Below are 19,636 nucleotides of genomic sequence, written 5' to 3' on the forward strand. Positions count from 1 at the left end.
TGTGTAAAAAAACTAGAAATGATACTAAATTAGGATTTCCGGATAAACAGCCGAGGTTATAAGATGTGTAGAAAGTGTATGTGTATGAGAACATACACATTATGCTAGCGATAAATGAAACACATTTGGCAAGGACACTGTTAGGGCAAATAAAGTTATTTTTGATCTGATATTTTGGACAGCACATGATATACAGCAGTCTGTTCAGAGGCAACAGTATTGACTGCACATCTTTGTCCACTGTTTCCATTAATGTAAATTTTAAAGAACATTTTTGTTGAATAGGTTTGGTTGTTTTCATTTTTATACAATGTAACAAGTTAGAGGAAATCCAACCAAGGAGGCGACGCGCACATTCCAGGCGGCAGGTTCAGGCGCTACGTGAGCTACGTCATCGTATCCTATGTGGCCTACGTGACCTACGCACGTGCACAGAACAACGTTGTCAGGTGCGACGGTAGCGACAAGACAAGAAGACTTCGGTCTCTTTCAGTGGCCATGTCAAACTATTATGCTAATGTTGTAAATGACAATGCCAGATCCTGCCCCACTTAATTTCATTAATATACAAGAAATGTAAATTAATCAATATTATGCAATGAAAATAAGACCCTTGGTTACTTAATTATTATTCTAATAAAGTTGCGGATAAAAATTGGAAATAAAAAAAATTTAAAAAACCCAAGGCCTACTTCCTGTATTTATCGCGATCATCTGCGTTTCTTAGTACGCTTGCAAAAGGAACACAAAGAGTCATTCAATAAAAAAAGGATTTATTAATGTAATGTGTACGGATTTTAATATGAATTTGGTATAAATACATACTGTTAGTTAATTTATTTTTTATAATATAATTATATTATAATGAATGCATATTCTAATTATTATTTCGTGTTTGAACGTTAGTGATTAGATGTAACGAAACGTCATTGGCGTGCGTGTGTCAGTTACGTCCAAAAAGTCATTATTTGACATTCGCTCTGTCTGTTCTGTTTACATTGTTGTTTCGTTATGACTATGAATTAAAAGTAGGATTACTAAAGGTGATATTGGTGATGAAATTCCTTCCTTTCATAGCTAAACCCCCTATGATAGCATTGTAATAATATAAAGCACTTAATTTAATTATTTCTACCATTATAACTGCAATGAATCTAAACTGGTACCTAACCTAAATGTAATATTTTGTTCTTAGATTTATATAGAAACCGCAAGCTCTAAAGGCTTTTAATCATGTTTTTAGTTATCACTAATAGAGCACAATTGAATGCTACATTTGGCATGCCTGTACAATATATTTTTTGGTGGGGCAAAGCTCTATAGAGATTCTGGCATTGTCATTTATTATAATTACTTGGTACACGCACCCACTATTTCATTTATAACAACTAAGCTATCGAAGGATGCTTAATCGATGGTCGATAATAACGTCACATACTACAATAATACGAGAAACATTTTAAAATACTCCTACAAACGTTTCTACACTCCGTAATAAAGGAAAGTACGATTGAGATGGAAGGAGTCTTAAAGGTGGCAGACTTCGGATTGGCGCGAGAGTATGGATTGCCTCCCCGGCAATACACGCCGGGTATCGTTACCTTGTGGTACCGTGCGCCCGAATTGCTGCTGATTTCAGACGAATATTGTACTCCAATCGATATGTGGAGTATTGGCTGCATATTCGCAGAATTGGTTACTTTGCGACCACTGTTTCCCGGACGATCTGACGTCGATCAGATTAACAAAATCTTCGAGGGTTTGGGAACACCAACAGACACGACTTGGCCCGGTTACAGTGAGTTACCTGTAGGTAATGTTATGTTTCAAAAGCATCCAACAGGCAGATTGCGAGAAATGATACGTAACAATCTACTTTCTGACGATGGGCTATCTCTACTGGAAGAGTTTTTGTTGTATGATCCAGTGAATAGAATGACAGCAGCCGCCGCTTTGGATCATGCATACTTCAAAGAACAGCCAGTGGCGATCGAACCGGACATGATGCCGACGTGGCCCGCCAAGTCGGAGGACACCCCGCAGCTGCAGCTCAGTCCCTGACACGGATGGGTCTATCTGATGAACCAGCCATCGGGTTTTAATGAAAAAATTGGCAAAATGCAGGAGCATCACCGAATGGTACCTAATGAGATTAAGATTTGTTCCAGTGAATAACTAGTACATTAATATGTTAAGTTTCTAAAAAAATAAATAGATATGTTTACAATTTAAAAACTTTTTTCGTTTCAAACTACAACTACAACATATTAGCTAAAAGAAAAAAATAAAAGATAGTAATACTCTTAAGAAAAATCAGTAAAGTTCAGCATAATAATATTGTAGACATTTGCTGTTTATATATATTACTAGCTGACCCGGCAAACGTTGTTTTGCCATATAAACAATTTCTATGTACTTTCTAGTGCCGACAGAAAATAACTAACCTATTTTAAGTGTGTAAGGATGTGGTATATGCACGAAATAGGTGTGTAATGCTGTGAACGATAAGGGAATATAGAAATAACAAACGCCAAGCACTATATTTATTAATAATTCATCATAATTTATTTCTGTAATATATATATATACGTATCATTATTCGATAAGAACGGTAACACTATCAAAAATATCAGTCTCTTAATGCTACAGCGTGAACAATATTTTTTGTTAGCCCATCTTTAGCTAACACAAACAAACTTGATGGTTTACCCACTCGTGAGCATGCTACGTATAATTGTCCGTGTGAAAAACTTCGCGCGATATGGTCACAACCATACCGGATCTCCTCCTCCCAATCATAACTCATATCCTAAACTTTTCCTTGTACTCCTATGTTTTCCCATCTACATAGCGCAAAGCCTATGTCCGTCCTATTCCAAAAACATCCAATCCCACTCTTCTTACACATTTCCGTCCAATATCTATCCTTCCCTTTTTGTCGAAGGTACTCGAGGCCTGTGTCCATAAGCAACTCTCCAATTTCATTTACCACAACTGTCTTATTAGTCCATTGCAATCTGGATTCTGGCCTGAGCACAATACTGTCACCGCACTCCTTAAGGTTATTGGCGATGTGAAGGCAGGAATGGAGGCCACCGAGATCACAGTGCTGGTTTTGGTGGACTTCTCAAATGCCTTCAACATGGTCGACCACGATATCCTACTAGCTATCCTCTCCCATCTTTCGGTCTCTGATGATGTACTGGTGTGGTTTTCCTCATATCTTCAGGGGCGCCAGCAGTCAGTCCACGTCGATGAGAGTTCATCAAACTGGAATCACCTGGAAGCTGGCGTCCCTCAAGGCGGTATTCTCTCTCCTCTTCTATTTTCAATTTTCATAAACCTTATTACATCTGAACTCCAGTGTGCGTACCATCTATATGCCGACGACCTACAGGAGTACTGTCGGGCTAAGCTCGGTGAATTGCCTGAGGCGATTGCGAGGGTGAACGCGGACCTGGCGGCTATACACAACTGGTCTACGAAATATGGAATAGCTGTAAACCCGAATAAATGTCAGGCAATCGTGGTGGGAGGCTCTCGTACCCTGAGCAGGGTTGACGTTGCAGCTATACCGCCTGTTCTGTTCAACGGTGCGATCATTCCGTTCAGCAGTGATGTGAAGAACCTTGGCTTGTACGTTGATAGCAACTTGACCTGGCGTGTTCACGTCACCAGTATATGCCAACGGGTTACTGGAACGCTGCGGTCTCTGTATCGCTTAAGGAACTTTCTTCCGTCCTCCGCCAAGATAATGCTTGTCCAGTCCTTGGTTTTCCCCATTTTTGATTATGCTGATGTGTGTTTTTACGACCTGAATGCAGACCTACTCAACAAACTTGACCGCCTTCTGAATAACTGCATTCGATTCGTCTTCAATCTGCGTAAATACGACCATGTCTCTGCATTTCGATTGCAATTAAAGTGGTTGCCCATACGCCAGCGCAGGGAACAACGGGCGTTAACCACTTTATTCTCCCTACTAAACTCCACTAATTCTCCTACATATCTATCCTCTTATTTCCAGTATATAAGCGCAAACCACAGCAAGTATCTCCGCTCCTCTAATAATCTTCTTCTACAATGTCCAACTCATCGTACTGACTTCCTTCACTCTTCTTTCTTCATACAATCCATTTTGCTGTGGAATGCGCTGCCTACGGATGTCAGGACGGCGACCAGTCGACTGTCCTTCAAATTTAAGGTTCGTGAGCATATATGGAAGAGGCTGACAGACTCAACACACACATAGTACATGTATGTATGTATGTATGTATGTATGTATGTATGTATGTATGTATGTATGTATGTATGTATATATGTATGTATATATTGTAATATTTATTGTATATATAACATGATCGTTATAAATATAATTATAATTTATTTATCTTTTAATATTTCAATATATGCCTGCTGTTACACCTGCTGTTGTCTCTCTGCATCACCCCAAGGTTGACTGGTAGAAAATGCCAAATTGGCATTAAGTCCTCCTTTGTATAATGTACATAAAGTGTAAAATAAAATAATAAATAAAAACATGGCGTGCTTAAATCTAAACCACAAACCGACATCGTTTGGCCTTGGGATTTTGACTTTGGTCATGGCAAATGCCAATCGAACTGGAAACTGAACACGTTTTAATTGAATTGGCACATCCGTAGGTATTATAGGAATCCGTGGTATTAATATGTTTTCACCTCGGAACTTTCCACTTAAAATGCTAGCTTCGATGACGTTCTTCATTAATTTTCGAATGACCAATCGCGTACCGTTGCACAGCCGTGGCGGGTTCAAATTGCGAAGCAAGATAATCGGAGATCCAACCTTTAATTGTAAATTATGCGGTGGCACACCTGGCAAATCCAGTGAGTTCAAAAACTCTGACGGAAAATTTACAGATTCGCTCGCATCGCAAACTGTGTCAATAGATTTATATGATTCCAAGTTCCCTGGCAATAACTGTTGTATCTTCAGATTCAAATTGTCAACGTCTACATTTTTTGCCGCTAAAATTGCTCTTTCTGTAAGCCACTCATGATTTAAGTACTGTGTGTGTACATCGGGAAATATTTTATTAATGAGAGTGTCTTGTGAGTCAACGATTGTGCAAAAATCTGTCGGTAATTTTACGCATCCAGTCTCATCTATAGTTACTTTTCCATCACCGATATCTAGAAGTTGTTTTGAGAATGTTTCAGCGGATGGATCTTGAAGCATTTGAACGCGCATATTTACTTTCAGCTGTACTTTTTCAACATTACGCCACAGTGTAGATGATTTTAAGCAAGCATTAATCTCATCAGCGTATGTTGAACGTGGAATGACAGGAAGTGTTTGCCTGAAATCACCTGAAAGGACTAACAGAGTGCCGCCAAATAGTTTGTCGTTGTTTTTGATATCTTTTAACGTCCTGTTCAACGCCTCAAGTGAATGTTTGTGCGCCATAGTACATTCATCCCAGATGATAATTTTACATTGTTTCAGCACGGTGGCCATGGACGATTGTTTTTTTATGTTGCACACTCCGTCAGGGTTATTTTGAATATTTAATGGCAGTTTAAATATTGAATGAGCTGTTCTGCCTCCATCCAATAAAGTTGCAGCAATGCCTGACGATGCAACGGCCAATGCGATGCCATTATTTGATCGTATTTCAGCAAGAATTAGCGAAATAAGGAATGTTTTTCCAGTTCCACCTGGTGCATCCAAAAAGAAGAATCCACCTTGTCCTGCTGAAACTGCGAGCATAATGCGGTCGTAAATGATTTTTTGTTCCTCATTCATTAATGGGACATTGCGAGTAACAATCGCCGCCATTTCTACAGTGTTGTACTGCATTTCACGATTCATTTCCGTATTCATTAAATCAGATGTAGCTCGATCTGGCGAATTCATACCGAAATGACTGAGTGATAAATTAGCAATTATAATGCAGAGATCTTCAATAGCAATCAATGCTTCATTGTACATAGCGTCGCTGAACGTTATCGTTACATCGTTGCATCGTGTACGATGTTGATGCAATATATCATCAGTCATTGAATCTTTGTGATTATCCCACAATATCTGTGCTCGAGCTGGAAAACATGTAGTTAACACTATAGCGAATAGTAGACGAATTTGTATTGCTGTGCAGTTCAATGCTGCTTCAGCAAGCATACATTCCCACTGGTTGTCGTCTTCCAGCAAGCCGAGTGCAAGGCACGCATCTTTATACGTTGAATACTGTTGCCCATTCACTTTCCGTATATCTTGAAATGACAATGGGCCAGTAACATTAACCAACAACAATCGAAGATAAAAGCATTCAGTCTGCTTTGGATTGACTGTAAATACTCGCCCCAAGGCGTTTGATTTAAATAAATTGGGACATGCATCAACTGGGGAGCCTTGCTTGCGGGGCATCCATTTTTTTGTTTGAGCCCATGTAAAGTAGCATGGTACTTGTGAATAGAGTAACGTTCGTGCAAAGGCACCAAAATCATCCGCACGATTACACAATTCGAAAAATTCAGTGAGTGTAGTTTTAGGTGGATTTACAGCACGATCAATTGCTGTCTCGTTCGTGAAAAATACACGCTGGCCGTTTTCGAGATGGACGGCTAACTGAACAACTGCTGGATCCCGTTCATGAATCGGGAAACCAAAGATACGCCAAGCAGCTTCATTGGAGCTGATGTACCGACCAATTTGATAAAGTGTTATTTCATCGTTTTTATTCACTGGTGGAGCATTCACGTTAGTATTTTCCACTCTAAACACAGCCATATCACTGCCTTTATGGACATACTTGCAAATGTATTTGATGCTCTTCACAGAACTGCAGAACTCAACATTAATATGAGCATTGTACGTCTTGCTCAACAGAGGTGAATATGGTACCACCCAACGATTATCAATGTCAATGTCTGTGTTGTTGATGTTTTTAATAAATGATCTTCCGCCATTATCGGGACTTCTTCGACGATATATTGGATATCCGTCGACATTTGTGATCGTATCGTTCGTGAAATCTTTAGGGAAATTTTTAGTACATTTTCCATCTGCCATGCAAGGCGATGTACGATTAAGAGTACCGCATGGACCATGAATCATGTTCGCTGTAACAATATCAAACAGCAGTTGGTCAGTAGACGGATCTGGAAGTTCTGCAGAAATGATACTATCGATTTCTTCAGGACGGATTTTATCGATTAACCAAACCAAAATGTGAGCATGAGGTAATCCTCGCTTTTGCCACTCAACTGAATACAGCCAGCAACGTGTGCGGCCGAATACATGTAATTTAGTAATGAAACCTATTAAAGACTTCAACTTTTGTTTGAACACACGTGCTGTAACGTCATGACGATGGATTGAATTTTGGCCAGGCAATAGCAAAGATACAATCTCTGGCCATTTTGGATTACATGTAAACGTGATAAATAAACACGGTCGTCCATATTCGCGCACGAAAGTCAGAGCATCCTGTATATATTCTTGCATATGACGTGGACTGCCCACATACGATGACGGTAGAATGACAGAGTTACCAATTTCGGCAGCGTCAGCGTTGTTGTTAATAGCGTCCCGCAAGTGAATGTACTCTTCCGCACGTAGCTTGAGTTGATTATATCGTAAGTATCGTAGTCGTTCGCCTTCTATCTTGGCGTACATGTCGACCATGAATTGTTGACAAAGCTCGCGACATCGTAGAATGACGTTGTCCCAGCCGCGTCGAATCATCAATCGGTACGCATAATAATCTTTCGAGCTAACGTTCTTGTTTGTTTCGGCTCCTGTAATAATATATTTTTAAATATTAGATTAAATATTTTTTTTTTTTTTTAATTAGTATACAACTTTAAAATGAATGAAGTACCTGATACGGGATCGCGTTGTTTGATATTTATGCAGTATCCGTCTTGTCCCTTCCAGAAAATTAGCGGATATTGGAGAGCATCATATGAACGATGTGTATCAGCAATGAACTGAAGATTATTACTCCTTCTACGAACCACAATTTCTCGTGTGCCTGTACAATCGCCAACCATGATTCCCGCAACGTCGTCAACAACAGGTGCATTAAATCTACGAATATGTTCTCCAGCTGGTGTTTTATCAGGATTAATGACAATAGCGTGGTTATCGTTTTGTAATTTATGCATGTGTGATTTGAATATTTTCAACAATTCATTGTGCTCATTCAGTAGAGCGTCCAGTTCGCTTACGATGCGTTTGGCAAAAAATGAATCAAGGTTGTTATAGTCACAACGTGCATTCACACGATTGGCAAGTGCGCTTCCGGAATCCTCGCCGCCCATAAAGTAGATTTGTAAAAATTTATGTGCTTCGTTTGGCATTGGCAGTAATGAGCCTATTTTATGATAAACTTGGCCTCTAATTTTAAATGTAGAATTGTATTGTTGACCAAGTGAATTAGTATTTCGAACTATTTCTGTTGCTCCGAACGATGTCATTTGAAAGCATGAATTGAATGTTCGAATGGACTTCAAGAACACGTTAGAATCTGGATCCGTGCCGATAAGTAAACCGTTCAATGGTTCCGGTGGTGTTTCAATGTCGGGTAGTTGAACTTTTCCTGACGCGCAGCACATCCCAGCTGGCTCGTTTTTAAATTTAAGAGCATGACAATTTGAACATTCTTTGTCCATAGCACCAATCACCACTTTTGTATGGGCATAATATTCCACATCAGGCTCATAGTGGAATGCTAGCCGCAGGAATGAATCAGATGTAAATGCTCGGTGTACCTGTTGGCGTTGCTGGTCGTTTGTTCTGCGTCTATTGGCTGTGAATCGGCGTGATTGTCGTTGTTGTAATCTTATCACTTCATTGCGTTCAGCTCGTGTATCTTCAGATTGTTCTTGACGCAATCGCGCCATGCTTACACGTGCATCAGTAGTTTCTTGCTGGATTTCTTCTTCAGATCTTTCGGATCTTAAATTTCTCTTGCTTCTGGTTTTACTTGTATTACGGCTCAAATCAGCGCCTTTGCGTTTTCGTGGCATTGTTCGCTGTACAAAATACACATAATTAGAACTAACAAAATTACTTAAGAATGAAAAACATCGTAATTATATTGTTATTAACAACAATTTGAGTATAAAAATAAATATACTTACAACAACACAAAAGTCGTTGTTGGTAGGGACCCCTGACACGTGTTGAATATTTTTAGTTATATATATATTAATATTAATATTTTTTGTTATTAATAATAACAGATATTATTATCTTATCTTATATTATTAATTTACTATTAATTAATTAATTGTATAATTAATTTAAGAGAGTTATTATTAGTATTATTTATAATTAATAATGAGAGATACACTGACAGTAAACGTCACTACTAAGTTTGATGCATAAACACACATAAACATTAATGATGGCCGACAACTGTGGAGGGAGTGAGAGAAACAGGAGACCGGCTTCGGTCTCATCCCCACTCCGCGTTGTTCACTGGGTAGTTACACCGATATAGTCTGGCCAATGAGTATCCAGAGTAAAAGCGCGGAAAAGGAGAAGGGGACTTTTGGGCCCAGCAGTTAACTAGTTGAAATGTATATTAAAAAATCCGTAATTTTTTTCTAAGGGAAATCACAAAATATGGTACCTTGTTTCTATCTGGGAAGCGAGAAAACTTAAATTAAGTTATCAAACATTTATGATTATTTAATCATTTATGTATAACGTACTCTGTGATTTAAAACTTCTTACAACACTCCTGTCTGATATCAGTCATATACCGATTGACAGATGACACTCGTTCATTGTGTTTCGTTCTGAGTGCGCACGTATTTTCCATGTTTTATTGTTTAACCCCGGCTTTATAAAGGACTTTTCGATCTTGCATCTCTAAATTACCTGACTCTCTATTTTGGACAACTGTTTAAGCCTATCAATCGGATATTGACGACATGGATCGCTGTGTAAATTGTACGATTGCGACTGGTCGCAGTAACTCTATTGGCAGAAGAGTCTTGGAATTATCAGTTATTCGTCAGTGGCGTGCATTTCAGCCTGTATAATATGGTATCTCAGTTGGGAATGACATTCTCCTAATTATTGAAGATGAATAATACATATTTTATACTAATATTGGTGTTTTATTTATATATCCTCCTGTCCCTTTTTTATCCTTTTTTTTTGTCCTTTTTTAGTTTTTAAAAGGTTAGTACTGCTTCTAAGTGCAGGATATTGAATGTAAAAACTTGTCTTTGACTGTAGCGACTGTTCAGGGTCCGGGAGAGCCAAACGTGTCAGATCTTCGACACGTCACACCAATGAGGTTTTACTAATATAAACGTCATACTTAAAGAAATAATATTCAGATTCAGATAATATATAATATGTATATACATATATATCCTCAGATTATATATAATATCATTGCGTCACACACGCTCCTTGCTTAAAACCATAACACAACCAAAACTGTTCAAAAGTATTTCGTAAAAAACACAAAAAAACTGCAATGTTATAATATAACCTCACTTTTACTGCATTAGATACATATAACTTGATTCCTGGATAGCCAAATTTCACCAAATTTTCAGTGAAGCCTTGTTATTATATACTCTTACAAATAAGGCTAGTTTGATTCAGTTAACACCTGGGCCCAGAAATGTATGGAGAAGTCCCCTTCTCCTTTTAAAAATTAATTAAATTACTAAAATGATTAATAAAAAATAGGGGTTGGTGATAGAAGGGCAAAAACTTAGGGTTGTATGTATTTTTGAATATCGTATCATAAAAAAATAAATAAAAAAAATTTTGTCGAAAAAATGAAAAAAAAAATTTGAGGGGTGGACCACCCTTATTATTTAGGGGTGTGAAAAATAGATGTTAGAAGATATGCTCCGTCCTTTTCAGTGCAGAGTCTTAAACATATCCTCCAAAGCTTTAGTGAACAATCGGGTAGTACCGTCCCTTTGTCTCACTAATACTAAGAAAATTAATTATTGTTTTTAAAATCACACAAAAGTATTGAATTTAACCATTAGGTAAAACTACCTCATTGTGTTCTACTATCTATTCGGATGCGTGGGAAAATAAATGTATTATCTTTAAAAAGTGTTAAGAATTATTTTCTATTATTTGCTTATCACCTATTGTTATTAAAATCCTTATCTGAAAACGAGACAAATATTGGTCAAAATTGATTTGGGGAACAATAGAAATGCATAGGGCCTGTGGACTATAAAAGGGAGGATTTTTCAAGAACGTGCACACTTACAGTTTCGACTGCAGACAGTGACTACCTATTGTGATAAAGAAGTGATTGGTGAACGTTAATCGTGAATCATGAATTCTGAAAACATTTTCAACATATTGGAAGAAGTGCATCTAGATTTACAGAACTGTAGATCGATTGAGGAGTTCCAATTTCTCGATAGAGTTAACGAAGGAACATTTGGAGTCGTTTACAGAGGAAGCGACAAGAAAACAGGCGACATTGTTGCACTAAAACATTTTAAAAAAATTAATGAGACGACCGGATTCTCCATCGCCGCGCAGAGAGAGCTCGACCTACTGATGGAGATGGAGCACATCAATATTGTCACAGGACACGAGATCGCGGTGGGCTCCAGAAGTGACGAGGTATTCCTAGTTATGGAATATGTGCCAAACGAAATTAACAGCTTAATGCACACAATGCGTAACAACAGAATAACGTTTGGCCCAGAACACGTAAAGTGCATTATGGCCCAATTGCTGACCGCCATTCAATATCTCCACCACAGCAGTGTATTTCACCGCGATCTCAAACCATCCAATATTCTAATTACTGAAGATGGCATACTGAAGGTGGCAGATTTTGGGTGGGCCCGAGATTATGATATGGGGATATCAAATCAGCAATACACGCCGGTTGTGGTAACGCGCTGGTACCGTGCGCCCGAGCTGCTACTACGCAGCAAAACATACGGCACTCCAATAGACATGTGGAGTGTCGGGTGCATATTCGCTGAACTGATAAATTTGCAGCCGCTGTTTCCTGGGACATCTGAAATTAATCAGTTACAAATAATGTACGAGGTTCTGGGTACACCTTCGGACACAGTTTGGCCCGGCTATAGCGCATTGCCATTAGTTAGCGAAATAATATTCGACGAATATCCATCGGGCGGGCTGCGCAAGAAAATAAACCAGGACCTACTGTCAGAAAGTGGATTTTCTTTGCTGGTTGAAATGTTAACGTATGATCCATCAAGACGGGCGACAGCAACTGAAGCATTGCTGCACCCTTACTTTAACGAGGAGCCGGCGGCAATAGAGCCGGCCATGTTCATGTCTTCGCTGTGGTTAGAAGACTCCGGCTCTGACGCGGAAGACCACGAGCAGTACAGCGGCTCTGGCACAGAAGACCACGGGAAGTACTATGGCTCTGACACGTGGTACGACGAGAGTTACCACAGCACTGATTCAGAAGAGGATCTCACTTCTGACGCAAATTCTTCCGTTAGCAGCAATCTGAACACCGATGACGACACGACGGAATAATGAATTCTCGTTACGCATGTTACGCCCTCAGGGCAAAAATGGTCTGAAACAACCCGCGAGAAACGAGAGAGAGCTCGTACTATTGACGAAGGTGGGCACGTCGACATTATCTCAGGGCACGAGATTACTGTCGTCTCCAGAAGCAATGAAGTATTCCTAAGCGCATCGCCAAAGCCTAACGCCTCTGCGGCCGGTGCTAAGAGAAAGGCGTTGTCTGCGGCAGCTCCGGGACCACCTGCGAAGATGGCGAAATCGTCAATCGCCAAGGGCAAGAAGGCCACCGCTGCCGACAAGTAAGTCCCTTGCATCGTCGTCTGAAGATGCACACAAAAAAGCCCTTTTCAGGGCTAACAATTTTGTCATGAATATTTTACAAATATTCGTTTCTTTATAACACCGAGTCAAAAACATTTTATAACAATCAATGTGAGGTTAAGACAGCGATGGAGCCGGCCGTGTTCCTGATATTGCTGGGGTAAGAGTACGTCAAGCGGTACTCCGACTCTGACCCGAGAGGTGACAAGCAATAGCTAGCAAATAGCAAGCAATGTTTTTATATATAAATAAAATTGAAGTTCTTAAATAAAAACATTTTTTTATTTCTTCTTACAAAAAATTTCTAGAATAATAAATGTCTACTTAACATTACATTAACTAAGTATTATGAATACCGCAATTATTTTCTGCAGCATAATAATATTGATAGATTCGAGTAAATTTCCTATCCCAACAAAAATATTTAAGTTTATCATGGTCTAACTTTGTATGATCGTTCCGTTTATTCCACGATCCGTTTACCTTTTACTTCAATTCATATACGAGTATATACAAGAGAAAGCTCACGTTTACCTACTATTCTTCTTTAAAGTCCATATCTATATTCATATTATTTAAAATTTTATCAAGAATGCTTTGTCAATAATGTTTCCAACCCTCTGAAATTATTATTACTTTTTATCCTACGGGAACGCGGGCGAAAACGCTGGCAGAAGCTAGTGACAAATAAACGATCATAGTAATGAAATTCATCGCAAAACCTATACAACAGAAACTGGTGTGTATAAATGCTAGAAATGATTCTAAATTAGGATTTACAAATAAAAAGCCGAGGTTATGAGATGTGTAGAAAGTGTATGTGTACGAGAACATACACATTATGCTAGCGATAAATGAAACACATTTGACAATGACACTGTTAGGGCAAACAAAGTTATTTTTGATCTGATATTTTGGACAGCACATGATATACAGCAGTATGTTCAGAGGCAACAGTATTGACTGCACATCTTTGTCCACTATTTCCATTAATGTAATATTTAAAGAACATTTTTGTTGAATACGTTTGATTGGTTTCATTTTTATACAATGGCAGGCAGGCAGCACATTCCAGGCGGCAGGTTCAGGCGCTACGTGAGCTACGTCATCGTATCCTATGTGGCCTACGTGAGCTACGCACGTGCACAGAACAACGTTGTTAGGTGCGACGGTAGCGACAAGACAATAAGCTTCGGTCTCATTCAGTGGCCATGTCAAACTATTATACTAATGTTGTAAGTGTATTATAATTACTTGTTACACGCATCCACAATTTCATTCATAACAACTAAGCTATCGAAGGATGCTTATTCGATGGTCGATAATAACGTCACATACTAAAATAATACGAGAAACATATTCAAATACAAACGTTTCTACATTCCGTAATAAAGGAAAGTACGATTGAGATAACTTAGTGATAATATTTTTCTTGGAATAAAACAATGTGAATATTCATTAAAGTATACTCGAAATATTCTGAGAGTACTACAAAATAGGTTAAATAAAAAATAAATAATACTCTTTATGTATGTTGGTCACCAATTTTCATAGCGAATTCTTTTATAGATAAAACAGATCAAAACTACGTTTGTAAATACAGGGTGTAGTTTTGAAACCACAACAAAACTCGGGAGCATGTCACAGTAGTCATAAATGTTTGATTTAAAATAAGGTTTCTGGTCAATAGGTAAAAACACGGCGATAATATTTTTTTAAGTTTGGCAGTATTTCAGAATAATCCGTCAAAAAAAGGTTTTTAGGGAATTGGTAATAATATCAAATACGTGTTTGAGTTTGGGTGAGTATAATGCCGCGTTTTAAGCTATAAGTGATAGGCGTAGTTCTCACTTACGGATTTCAGAATTTTACAAAAAAAAATGCCCTCCGTATTTTATTTATTTGGACTGAGAATTGGTAGTCGAGTTACCTCCTTGAATGTTTCTCGGCTTCAAAACGACAACCTGTATAAATGATGATGAATCTAACTCACAAATGGCTGTATGTCTGAAACAGTTTCCTCCAGTAATGTCCTCCGTGCCCATCTTCCAGTTTATCACAATGTTTAACTTGGATGTCCCACAGTTCCACTTTATTTATAATATGTATTTCATTAACTGCAGAGCGTACAAAATTCAAAGAAGAGATATAATCATAAATTCGAAATCATTTATTTTTCACTTTTGAACGCCAATCTGGATACTCCACCGTGATCTCAAACCCAGTAACATATTACTGTCGTATGAAGGTGTATTCAAAGTGGCAGATTTTGGGTTAGCGCGAAAATATGAATTGCCTCCCCGGCAATACACGCCGGGTATCAAATATGATTCCAATCGATACGTGGAGTATTGGCTGCATATTTGCAGAATTGATTTCTTTGCGGCCGCCGTTCAATGATACGAAGCAATCTACTTTCTGAAGATGGGCTATCTCTACTGGAAGAGTTTTTGTTGTACGATCAAGCGGAAAGAATGACAGCAAATGCCGCTTTAAATCACCCATACTTCAGAGAACAGCCAGTGGCGATCGAACCGGGCATGATGCCGACATGGCCCGCCAAGTCGGAGGACACCCCGCAGCTGCAGCTCAGTCCCTGACACGGATGGGGCTATCTGATGGACCAGCCTTCGTTTTTTAATAAAAAGAATCGGCAAATAAGCAGGAGAATCACCGAATGGTTAGCAATTGGCGACAATAAAGGTGTTCAAAGCTGCGTTGCCGACCTAATGAGATTACGATTGAGATTTTGTTCCAGTGAATAACTAGTACATTAATATGTTAAGTTTTTTATGTCATGTAATAACAAACTATGTAATAAATATTATGTTGACAATTTAAGCAATTTATTTCGTTATTATTATATCGTTATATTATAATTAAAAAATAGAAATACTCTTAAGATAAATCAGTAAGACTGTTCAGCAAAATTTTATATATTGTAGACATTTGCCGTTTATATATATATATGTAATATGTTCCGTCCTTTTTAGTGCAGAGTCTAAAACATATCCTCCAAAACTTTAGTGAACAATCGGGTAGCACCGTCCCTTTGTCTCACTAATACTTAGAAAACTAATTATTGTTTTTAAAATCACAAAAATGTATTGAATTTAACCGATTGATAAAACTACCTCATTGTGTTTTACTATCTATTCGGATGCGTGGGAAAATAAATGTATTATCTTTAAAAAGTGTAAAGAATTATTTTCTATTATTTGCTTATCACCTATTGTTATTAAGATCCTTATCTGAAAACGAGACAAATATTGGTCAAAATCAATTTAGGGAACAATAGAAATGCATAGGGCCTGTGGACTATATAAGGGAGGATTTTTCAAGTACGTGCACACTTACAGTTTCTACTGTAAATAGTGACTACATATTGTGATAGAGAAGTGATTGGTGAACGTTAATCGTGAATCATGAATTCTGTGAAGAGTTTCAACATGTTGGAAGAAGTGAACCTAGATTTACAGAACTGTAGATCAATTGAAGAGTTCCAGTTTCTCGATAGAGTTAACGAAGGAACATTTGGAGTCGTTTACAGAGGCAGCGACAAGAAAACAGGCGACATTGTTGCCCTGAAACATTTCAAAAAAATTAATGAGACGACAGGATTCTCCATCGCCGCGCAGAGAGAGCTCGACCTACTGATGGAAATGGAGCACATCAATATTGTCACAGGACACGAGATCGCGGTGGGCTCCAGAAGTGACGAGGTATTCCTAGTTATGGAGTATGTGCCCAATGAAATGAACAGTTTAATGCACACAATGCGTAACAACAGGGTAGCGTTTGGCCCCGAACACGTAAAGTGCCTCATGCTTCAATTACTGACCGCCGTTCAATATCTACACCACAGCAGTGTATTTCACCGTGATCTGAAACCATCCAACATTCTACTTACCGAAGATGGTATACTGAAGGTGGCAGATTTCGGAATGGCCCGAGATTTTGATATCCCCTATCAGCAATATACGCCGGTTGTGGTAACGCGCTGGTACCGTGCGCCCGAGCTGCTACTACGCAGCAAAACATACGGCACTCCCATAGACATGTGGAGTGTCGGGTGCATATTCGCTGAGCTGATGAATCTGCAGCCGCTGTTTCCCGGGACTTCTGAAATTAATCAGTTAAAAATAATATTCGAGGTTCTGGGTACACCATCAGACACAGTTTGGCCCGGCTACAGCAAGTTACCTCTTGTTAACGATATAATATTCGACGAGTTTCCATCGGGCGGGTTGCGCAAGAAGATGAACCAGGACCTACTCACGGATAACGGATTTTCTTTGCTGCTTGAATTGTTGACATATGATCCGACAATGCGCGCGACGTCAACTGAAGCATTGCTGCACCCTTACTTTGACGAGCAGCCGTTAGCGGTGGAGCCGGCCATGTTTATGACGTCGCTGTGGTCAGAGTACTCCGGCTCTGACTCGGGAAATGACCAGCAGTACTCCGGCTCTGACATGTGGTACGACGAGCAGTACTCCAGAACTGACACGGCTGACGATCTTACCTTCGCTTCAAGTTATTCCGTTGGTACATCGGACAACGATGATGGCGCGACGTAATAATAAATTTTCGCAAGGCTCGTCATGGCATCAAGAAAAAATTGGTCTGTGGCACATCGTCATAACAGAACAAATACAAAAATAACGGGAGAAAAAAGTAATCATACCTGCGATAAGTCGGTAATAAACGAATCGAAAGGAAACATCAGAAACCGATATTGTTCGAACCGAGATTTACAGAACAGTGTATCGATTGAGAAGTTTCTGAACAGTTGATGAAAGACCATACAGAGTCTTTCATAAAGCAAGCGACAAGCAAACAGGGGACGTCGTCGCCCTAAAATATTCAACAAACAATCAATGTCAAGATAAGATGGCGATGGAGACATAATAGCCATGGAGCCGGCCATGGCCCTGGTATTGCTGGAGTAAGAGTACATCAAGCAGTACTGCAGCTTTGACCCGAGAGGTGACAAACAATACATATTAAAACGATGTAACCTCTCACTCAAGTTCATCTTTTGATACCTTCGAAAAGTGAAGAGATTATTAATCAAGGCTTCTGTGGACAATTTAAAACATCGCTTGGAGGCCAAAAAAATGCTGCTTTATCTTTACGCAGACTACTTCAAGCTGTATTTTTATGATCACGTAACAACAAAAGTGGTTTTAAAAAGGCAGCAACGGACAGAATATACAAAAACAAACTACGAAGAGAGACCAATAATCACAAGCACATGACGTCGAAGAGGATTAAAAAACAAAAGCAAGACATCATTGATGTTGACTCTCCCTTCCATCCGGCGTTCCAGAGTTGTCGATCTGTAGACGAGTTCCAATACCTCTACAAAATCGACGAAGGATCATTCGGAGTTATCCATGGAGCCAAGGACAAGCAGACAGGAGAACTCGTTGCCCTCAAACATCTAAAAAAAATAAATGAAAGAGAAGGATACACCATCGCCGCTCGGAGAGAGCTTGAGATATTGCATAAAATGCGACATCCTAATATCGTCGCAGACTGCGGACTAGCATCGACTCCCAGCAACGAACAAGTCTTTATAGTCATGGAGCTCGTTAACTACGACCTTAAAGCTTTCATGGACACAATGTATAGCAACATGCAACTGTTTTCTGTTGAACATGTAAAATGCTTAATGAAACAACAAATAATAATATGAATAAAATAATATGAATTCCCTCCTCGGCAGTTTACGCCAGATGTAGTTACGCGCTGGTACCCGGCACCTGAAATTCTGCTTCTTTTTAATGATTACTCCTCTCCTGTCGACATGTGGAGTGTTGGGTGCATCTTCGCTGAGTTGATTACCTTGTGGCCACTGTTTCCCGGCTCATCTGAATTGGATCAGATGACAAAGATATTCAAGACTTTGGGGACGCCCTCAGACTCAATTTGGCCGGGTTACAGCGAATCGACAGTAGTAAGAAATCTTATATTAGACGACTATCCTCCGGGCGGGTTGCGCAAAGAAATAAGTCAGGAGCTGCTTTCAGAAGACGGACTGTCTTTACTGCAATGCTTTTTGACATATGATCCATCAAAAAGAATCACAGCAGCCGCTGCTTTAGAGCACGCGTACTTCAATGAGCAGCCGGTGGCGGTGGAGCCGGCCATGTTCCTGGAGTCACCCGCTCGCAGCGCTGTCATGCCCGGGTGAGAGTCTCGGCTTCTGGTCAATTTCTATCAGCGCATCGGTCGCATTGTAAAATAAAGTGGATTAAATCGTGGTATCTGTGAACAATCTCAAAATGTCAAAGGGAGTTTGAGGCAATTCTAATTCCTCGCTATACAGACCATTGCAAGCTGTAATCAACACGTCTTCGATACGTACGGAATGCGTACTTCGAACCATGCGTCGGGATAAAAAAATACCCTAAAAGTCACATATCGAAATATGTAATTTCGTAATCGGATGCATATTTGCTGAAATGATTACATTGCAACCACTGTTTCCTGGAAGTTCTAAGTGTGATCAGTAATTCAGAATCTTGGAGGGTTTGGGAACACCTACAGACACAACTTGGCCCGGCTACAGTGAATTACCTGTATGTAAAATTACTTTTAAAAACCATCCAACATGCCGACTACGGGAAACAATATGCAATTTACTTTCGGAAGATGGGCTATCGCTACTGCAAGACTTTTTCAATTTTGCTGCTGCTTTATCAAGCGGGAAGAGTGAGAGCAAACGCCGTTGTGAATCATGCATATTTCAAAGAAGAGCCGGTGGCGATGGAGGCCATGTTCCTGCTTAGACTACGTCGAG

The 19,636-nt window shown here is 39.3% G+C and overlaps 5 protein-coding genes across 5 annotated transcripts; 4 read left to right on the forward strand and 1 right to left on the reverse strand.

Moving 5' to 3' along the window:
• The first annotated feature begins 1,515 nt into the window (after positions 1-1,515).
• Positions 1,516-2,061, forward strand: LOC118277228 (cyclin-dependent kinase 11B-like). Its single transcript, XM_050696591.1, has one exon. It carries the CDS (start codon positions 1,516-1,518, stop codon positions 2,059-2,061), a length of 546 nt encoding a protein of 181 aa, XP_050552548.1.
• Positions 2,062-4,840: 2,779 nt separating this feature from the next.
• On the reverse strand, positions 4,841-8,600 carry LOC118277408 (uncharacterized). Its single transcript, XM_050696592.1, has 4 exons — positions 7,865-8,600; positions 6,501-7,781; positions 5,366-6,080; positions 4,841-4,856 (listed from the first exon to the last, which is right to left on the reverse strand). Exons 1-4 carry the CDS (start codon positions 8,598-8,600, stop codon positions 4,841-4,843), a joined length of 2,748 nt encoding a protein of 915 aa, XP_050552549.1.
• A 2,713-nt stretch (positions 8,601-11,313) lies between these two features.
• On the forward strand, positions 11,314-12,513 carry LOC118277222 (cyclin-dependent kinase 11B-like). The gene has a single exon (XM_035595943.2). The coding sequence runs from the start codon at positions 11,314-11,316 to the stop codon at positions 12,511-12,513; it is 1,200 nt and encodes a 399-aa protein (XP_035451836.2).
• A 3,740-nt stretch (positions 12,514-16,253) lies between these two features.
• On the forward strand, positions 16,254-17,408 carry LOC126911181 (cyclin-dependent kinase 11B-like). Its single transcript, XM_050696594.1, has one exon. It carries the CDS (start codon positions 16,254-16,256, stop codon positions 17,406-17,408), a length of 1,155 nt encoding a protein of 384 aa, XP_050552551.1.
• Positions 17,409-18,085: 677 nt separating this feature from the next.
• LOC126911182 (cyclin-dependent kinase 11B-like) lies at positions 18,086-19,027 on the forward strand. The gene is made up of 2 exons (XM_050696595.1): positions 18,086-18,493; positions 18,560-19,027. Exons 1-2 carry the CDS (start codon positions 18,086-18,088, stop codon positions 19,025-19,027), a joined length of 876 nt encoding a protein of 291 aa, XP_050552552.1.
• Positions 19,028-19,636: the final 609 nt, after the last annotated feature.

Source organism: Spodoptera frugiperda, chromosome 10, assembly GCF_023101765.2.
Source record: "Spodoptera frugiperda isolate SF20-4 chromosome 10, AGI-APGP_CSIRO_Sfru_2.0, whole genome shotgun sequence".
Classification (NCBI taxonomy): domain Eukaryota; kingdom Metazoa; phylum Arthropoda; class Insecta; order Lepidoptera; family Noctuidae; genus Spodoptera; species Spodoptera frugiperda.